The sequence below is a fragment of the Paramormyrops kingsleyae genome, chromosome 11, assembly GCF_048594095.1.
Source record: "Paramormyrops kingsleyae isolate MSU_618 chromosome 11, PKINGS_0.4, whole genome shotgun sequence".
Taxonomy (NCBI): Eukaryota; Metazoa; Chordata; class Actinopteri; order Osteoglossiformes; family Mormyridae; genus Paramormyrops; species Paramormyrops kingsleyae.
The window spans coordinates 26,695,340-26,703,308 of NC_132807.1; the positions used below are offsets into that span (position 1 = coordinate 26,695,340).

The 7,969-nt window shown below is 44.1% G+C and overlaps 1 protein-coding gene across 1 annotated transcript in view; it reads right to left on the reverse strand.

Annotated features, from left to right (window-relative positions):
• Positions 1-1,577: 1,577 nt before the first annotated feature.
• Positions 1,578-7,969, reverse strand: part of LOC111832751 (sal-like protein 1) — a 15,314-nt gene continuing 8,922 nt past the window's right edge. The window contains exons 2-3 of the mRNA XM_023790432.2: positions 5,584-7,969; positions 1,578-3,851 (exon numbers count right to left, since the gene is read on the reverse strand). The exon at positions 5,584-7,969 is cut by the window's right edge and continues 1,015 nt beyond it. Of these exons, the coding sequence (XP_023646200.1) occupies positions 3,411-3,851; positions 5,584-7,969 (2,827 nt within the window). The 3' untranslated portion in view covers positions 1,578-3,410. The remainder of the gene's footprint in view (positions 3,852-5,583) is intronic.

Genomic DNA, 7,969 nt, shown 5'->3' on the forward strand with positions numbered 1-7,969 from the left:
ATAATAAATGTACATGGAATAAAATCGATAAAAGATGATGCATGAATCACATCCATAATAACTCCCGCTGTTTCGACAAAAGACGTTCCCGTATTAATTTATTGTCGGAACCTTTTCTTCACTTAGGTTTCTTTAAACAGATGAATAAAGAAAGATAATTTAAATGTATTTTAAACTGAAAGTACTTTGCACACTAATATGTCAAGTCAATGACAATATCCCCTACTTGCACACTGTGCTTTAGTTTCGTTACACCATTGCGTTATGGTTTTTATTATTGTGGTGATTCTTATTCTTTGTAATAGGCGTATAAGTTCCTGCAACATAAGAATTACAATAATAAATAAATCATACATTATGCAAAGAAACGAAAATCTAACGCCGTATATATTCTCTTGAGGTTGATAAAACACCTATAGCGCAATTAGACAAATAGCAAAGAAAATAGAACTGTGTACTGTGGATATCTTGAAAATGAAAACTTTTTTTTCGTATTTTCAACAGAAAGACAGCCATTTTCATTCTGTTTATTCTAATTTTATAACGTACACGTCACATTCTAAATGAAAACGATTATCAATATAGGCTATTAACGTTAAATGAATTAAAATTAAACATAAGATTTTACTCGATTAATATTTAAATAAATCCTAAAATTAGCCTATTTATTGGAACCTTAAACGTGTAAAACAAACAATCCGGAATTGCCAAAAGGCTGCAACAACCTATTTATGTATGTGTTAAACGTAAGGGTTTTATATGTTTTTCACCTCCCGTCACTCAGTTAAATTTCCATACTCTTTCTCCCCCACGGCATTCCACAAATAAACACCTGAGTGCGAAAATTTGAAAACTTCTATATACTTCCAGTCACTAGTCTGACCTAAGTAAACCAAATTCAGCTTTCTGTAATAAAAGAACCGGAAGCCGATGCTGCGCTCAAAGCCCTATAATATAAGCGGACCAGATGTGATCGCCATAGAAGTACCTGGGGAGAGAGGCGGAGATCTATCGGCAAAACCGGCCCATTGCAAGGATCATTTAGCATCTAGATCTTGTAAATATTGGGGAATTTAGCCAACTATAAACCCAGAGAGACTGGTGGAGGGAGGGCAGGGGGAGGAGGTTAGGAGAAAGCTGGGCTTAAATTAACAGATCCTATATTGCAGGAAGTGCAATGGTGTATAAAATTAAATGCAGCTATTTAAAAGCCGAGGTAAATAATTTCAAATCATTATTAATTGTATAAATAAAATTTCAGAGGTAATACTGTTAATTTAATCTGTTAAATTACCGCGTGGTTTTACGAGATCATATCGACATTTCAAAGTTTAATGTTTGTATACTAAACTGTAGCGGTCTTATCTATTAATTCGTTTTAACATTTTCCATGAAACGTACGAGCCTGTTTAAGCATGCAACAGCCACAATGTTGAGATGATTTATTGTTTTCAGTATTTGAAACATAGTAAGTAAAAATCATTTTAATTTAAAAAATATATATTTTAAGGAAACTTTCTAAAACATTGATCATTGTCCAAACAGAAACAGAAATGAAATTGAGCACAAGTAGCACGATGCTTTAAAAACATTTAATGAACCAACGTATGATACTTAAGACTTGCATATTTCGAACTCCCCTTTCAATTTTTAAATTGAAGAAATGCATGCGTTCGCACCTTTAAGATAATGGACAATAATTTACAGTGTACCCTGGGACTTTAAATCGTCCCTGAGTATTCTGCTAGGCTTCCTTTAACGATATTCATTTTGCATTGAAATAAAACATTTTTTTCGAAACAAACGGGCCGCAGAAATCATCAGTACAGACAATTCCGGCGGCTCGACAGGACACGTAAGGATTTCGTAGATTGACAAGAGCGGGAAAGGTGGACAGAGTCGACAGTCACAGTCTTTTTCTTTTATGCAACTGAGACGAACTCGTTAATTTTACCTTCGACAAATTGCTCAGGATCCACTGCAAAAGCCGTCTTTTATTTGTTCGCCGGTCAAAGAGAAGGGATTTTAACATGTGGTTTTTAGAAGCAGTATGCGTGCAGAGAATGGCTGTTCTCACTTGACCGTAATTCTAGGAATGTAATGTAGTTTGCTTTCTGTGTTCATTTAATTAAATATTGATGCAAAAAGTAACAAAAGAAATGAGACGACAATAAAAGGAAAATGGTATGCATCAGTGTTAGACCATAACACAGGAGGCGTATTCACATCACGTCTCGCGTCAACTTGAATAAAATTACTTTAAGTAGGAGAACATGTCTGATTTTGGAAAAAAAAAACTGCTGTATTTGCTTATTAGGGTTAGGAATTAGACTATCTTGTTTGTTAGTTCGCTATTATGCTGTAGATGAATGGAATACTTAACTTTCAAAGAAAGTGCATGATATAGTTCAAGAGGTTTTCAAAACCTTCTTCGTGTAATTTTATATTATAAAAACCACGTACTTGTCCTCTGGTCGACATGGACTACTATTTCAGGAATAGGTACATCTCTCGTAATGGACCAAATTGGAAAAGTTCTGATTATGTACAGAAGTATCTACATCTACGCTGCATGTTGTGGAGAAAGATGCTGAAATGTAGCAGCACGCGGCGATCCAGCATTTCCAGTGCGCAAGGAATAAAAGGAAAACGACAAAAAAAAAAAAACCCTTTCTGTTCGGCCAGGGAAGACAAAAGGTTGGAAATTTCCCTCAAAGAGCAGTCATAGGTTTTAACTAATACCTCAAACCAAAAGACAAATAAAAACACGCTACAAAACAAGTGTTAGGTAAGAGTACAACAGAATAGCGTGAACAAAAAAATGGGTTAATTCTATGAAAAACTTAGACAGCCGTTTTATTTAAATTTTTTCCTTCAAGAGAAAAAAAAAACGACATGGCGGGGATAAAAGATGATTTCGGCTTCGTAGTCACTCTCCTGCGGTCGCTATTTTTTCATAGAGGAAAGATTAAAAGATATAAAGCTAGTGGATCTTCCAGCACAGAAGTGTACATTATTTACAACCTTTGCTGTTTATTAGATCTAACACATTACAGGAACATCAAAGCCTATGTTATACATATATACTACATATATAAAATAATTTAATGCCAAGGTCATCTACCCAGATATGGTTGCAAATGCTAAGTTTCAAAAGCACGTTTTAAGCACTCATACAAACCCATCCTGGCCATAGAACAGAAAACTAACTGTTAATGTTTCATCTGGATTCCAAGCAAGGTTATAATCACTAATAAATAAGCGTCTTAAAACTGTATCATGTTGTACATTGTACAAAAAGAGTCAGTTTTCCCCCCCGATAAAGTTCATAGTTTCAAACAGCTTTCTTTTTTGCCTTGACCTCCCCCCCCCTTGTTCCTCCCTTTGCATTATGGGAAGGCCGTCGTTGGCTAGTTGGTGACTATTTCCTTATTATCCTCCATGAAGCGCGCAAAGCGGAAATGGGTCCCGTTGTCGGCGCCGGCCATCTTCTCGAGCCCAGCAAGTGCGGTGCTCGCCTCGGAAACGGGCAACTTCTCCATGCTCCCCGTGCCGCCCCCCAGAGGAGAGCTGCCCCCGTGGCCCACACCCCCAGACAGGGGTGGTAGCCCCCCGTTCTGGATGACTGAGATCTCGTTGGCCTTCATGGCCAGGCCGCTGGAGAAGGCCGCGGCGTACTGGTTCCAGAAGCCAGTGGGGTCGCCGTTGCCAGCTCGCGACACCATGTCCTTCTGGAAGATCTCGGGAAACTTCACGGGGTTGGTGCCCAGAAAGGCCATGGGACCATCCACAGATAGCCTGCGACCCCGCCTGGCAGGGGCGCTGTTCCACATGTGAGTTCCCATATGAACCTGTACAGAGAACAAAATGCCCCCACAGAAAGATTAGCAAGGCTAATTTGAAGGGGACATCAAACACACACCAACAGAAATGGCAGCAGTCATTTAATCCAACAAATTAGGCACCTGCTGCCTTCCTACCAGTTCCCATAATTCTAAATGCTTTGCAGCAGAGTTTCCCAACTCACACCTAGGGGACCCCCACACAGTCCACGATTGTGCTCACTCCCGAAAACGCGGACTGTTCTGGCAGGAAGCTGAGAGGGAGCAAAAACGTGGACTGTCTGGCAGGAAAGTGAGAGGGAGCAAAAACGTGAACTGTCTGGCAGGAAGGTGAGAGGGAGCAAAAACGTGAACTGTCTGGCAGGGAGCTAAAGAGGGAGCAAAAACGTGAACTGTCTGGCAGGGAGCTAAAGAGGGAGCAAAAACATGGACTGTCTGGCAGGGAGCTAAAGAGGGAGCAAAAACATAGACTGTCTGGCAGGGAGCTAAAGAGGGAGCAAAAACATGTACTGTCTGGCAGGGAGCTAAAGAGGGAGCAAAAACGTGGACTGTCTGGCAGGAAGGTGAGAGGGAGCAAAAACGTGGACTGTCTGGCAGGGAGCTAAAGAGGGAGCAAAAACATGGACTGTCTGGTAGGGAGCTGGAAGGGAGCAAAAACATGGACTGTCTGGTAGGGAGCTGAGAGGGAGCAAAAACGTGGACTGTCTGGCAGGAAGCTGAGAGGGAGCAAAAACATGGACTGTCTGGCAGGAAGCTGAGAGGGAGCAAAAACATGGACTGTCTGGGAGGTCCCCAAGGACCGGGTTGGGGAAACACTGCATTACAATAGCGCAAGCTTTACGTGTTGCGTATAGGCGACAGGCAGCAATCAAGCATCGATGAGATGGTACAAAGACAGCTTAATGCCAAAGATGATTGTAAGGTCAAACTGATGGATACAGGTAGGACAAAGTTTAGCTGAGGAGAATGTTAAGAGTAATATTTGTATTTCATACATTCAGCAAGAATTTGCTTTAGCAGCATGAAAAGCAGTGCAGTAAAATATCTCTATTCACCAAAAGTAGTGTGTTTTTTGCCAACAAATCCTTAATATTTAAAACAGTTATTCTTCTTTTACATTTTGCACATAAACATGGTGCAGCTTTTATGACACAATCCCAAGCTTTTTATAGCTGAACATGTAAACTTAATACCGACTTGCATTCCATAAGATACAGAATAAAAATCATGTATTCCATGCAAAGTGCTAACCTGTTAGAAGTTCTCAGCTAATGACTGCAAATCTGACATTGTTTATTTGATCACAAAAAGTGGCTACCCCACAGATTTTCCATGATGGTTTAATTTCGGTTAGATATAAAGTGGGCACTTTTGCTCAACTGCCAAAGACATTTTAGTCACGTATTTAGTGGCTAGGAAGGTTAACCTGAGGAGAGATATTAAATCACACCAGTACAGAGAAAAATCCCATATGAAAATCCCACACCACCACTATGTACCTATTCAGTGAAGTTCAATGCATTTTTACTTCATATTTCTACTATTTAAAAAAAAAAAATCTATAAATGTGATTTTCAGACATGCATGGTTCACATAGAAAAAAACTCCCCGTGATGGTTGTGACGGAGTACGGTGCCAATTATTGTGCATGTTGAGAAAAAAAAAGTGCAGTTTGAGAAGTTAATGATTAGGAATACAAACAGGCAAAGGAGTATTCGTTTACAACCATGACTAAACGTACCTTGAGATTGCCTTTGGTAGTGAAAGCTCGTCCACAGATAGTGCATGCGAACGGTTTCTCCCCAGTGTGTGTCCGTTCGTGGATCTGCAGGGCACTGGAAGAGGAGAAGGTCTTTCCACAGGAGTTGCAATTATGCTGCTTAGGTGTCCGACGAGGAGGGGCTGAAGAGAGCACTGGGGGTGATGTGGCAGCCTGCGATGTCACCAGGCTCACCACAGGGTCCTTGACATCCTGGTAGGAGCCGTGGAGGAAGCCGTTGACCTCCGTCTTGATCATGGAGGCCAGGGAGCTGGTGGAGAGGAGTGAAGGACTGGGGCTTGGGGTGGAGGGCTCAAAGAGCTGTGAGGGCAGGTCTCGCATCTGGTGAGTAAGCATGTGCTGCTTGAGGTTACCCTTGGTAGAGAAGCCACGGTTGCAGGCTGTGCAAATGAACGGTCTCTCTTTGGTATGGCTTCGGTAATGAATGTCCAAGGCACTCTGGCAGGCGAAGGTCTTGCCACAGATGTCACACGCTGTGTTCTTGAAGGTGCTGCGCTCACGGAAGGGAAACATCATGGTCAGGGCGTCTTTTGAGGAGTTACAGGATGTCAGATCTAGAGCCCCAGTGGCCGGGGGCTGCTTGGAACCCGTATTAATATGGTCCAGTGACAAAGCCTTCAACTGTCGGTCTTCAAAGTTGGGGGACTTGCGGTGAATAGGGGCACTGTTGGTAGGAGATGGAGCTTGCATTGATGAGGTAGACTCGGAAAGAGTTGGGCTTCCAACACTTTGGCTCTCAACATCATCCCCCAGGGATGAGTCGTCGTTGGTGAGGCGGTCCCCCTCCATAGAGCCATTTTCCATGGATTTTGCTCTGCTGGCCTGCAGCTCCTCCAGTAGCTCTTGCTGGGTCACCTTAGTCTGGCTCTCCACACATCCCCTCCCAATATGCTCAGGCTGACCCGGGGAGGAACACCGGCTGTCTTGGGAGGCTTCGGTAGACCTGGGCGTGTCTGGAATACTGCTGTCGGGGAAGTCTTCCATACTTTCCATGTTGTCATCAGAGAAGTTCTCCAAATCATCGAAGTTTCTCTCATCGAAGGAGCCAGCATCTGACCCCATAGACTCAGGGTAAGTGTCAGGGAGGGGGGTATTGGGAATCTGCCCTCCCATATGCATACGGATGTGCTGCTGCAGGACCACAGCATTGGTGAACTTCTTCTGGCAGATAGGGCAGGAGTGCTGGACCCGGAGTGGAGGCATGGCACGGTGGACGCTGTAGTGCGTCTTCAGGTTGCCCTTGGTGGTGAACGCACGGCCACACACTCTGCACTTGAAGGGTCTCTCACCAGTGTGTGTGCGGTAGTGCATCTTCAATGCACTCTGGCAGCTGAGCACACGGCGACAGATGACACACTCGTTTGGGTCACTCCCCTTCCTGTCAATGTTCTCTACGAGCTGCTGCAGCTTAGAGGTCTCCGAGGTGTGAATGGGCTCCAGCAGCCCTGCGAAGGGGAACTTGGCCTTGAAGGGCTCAGACATGAGCGGCACCAGAGGATTGGTGGTCACAGGAGGGCTGCTGGTGGCACCGTCTCTGCTGTTCTCCATGGCAGAGCTTACACTGGTGAAGAAGTTGATGGGTTGAGTGCTGTCTTCGGTCTTCCCGTTTGAGGTAGGAAGGGTACCACCTTCGCCTTCTTCTGAGACAAAATCGTTAGTCTTCGCAGAGAGCTCGGCCGCACCTGAGTCGCTTCTGATGGAGCTTGAAGGGCTCATAATGGCCACAGAATGGCTCTCCTCTTTCTTAATGAAAGGGGGCAGACTGTGGAGGGTTGGTGGAAGCAAGAGGCCCACGGAGGAGGTCAGGGTAGACAGAACCGGCTTACTATCCAGCCAACTGGTCACTGGCTTTTCTGGTGGCATGGACATGCCATATGGAATGCCAGTACTGGTTGGAATGTTATCTAAATGTTCTGGAACGGGGTAAGGGTTCATCTGGATGTGAGGGTACTTCTCTTTATGCCTCTGGAAGTGGACTTTCAGGTTCCCACGGGTGGAGAAGCGATTCCCGCAGATGTTACATTTGTACGGCCTCTCCCCAGTGTGAGACCGCAAGTGGATCTGCAAGGCACTGTCACTCCCAAACACCTTGGCACAGAACCTGCATTTGTGTTTGAAGAAAGCCTCCTCTGGACTGCTCTTGGGCTCAAATGAGGTGATGCTGGGGGACTTGCCTTTCCTTTGCTGTGCCAGGGCAGCCAATGAGCTCAAGTCTTCCACAGTTGTGCCCACACTGGGCAATGAGTTAGGGAACATGGGATTGCTAGGAAGGGTCTGAGGTAGTAGCGGATTTGCTACAGGTTTTAAAAGGTTCCCTATCCCAAAAGCAGCCGTGGATGTTTTCACC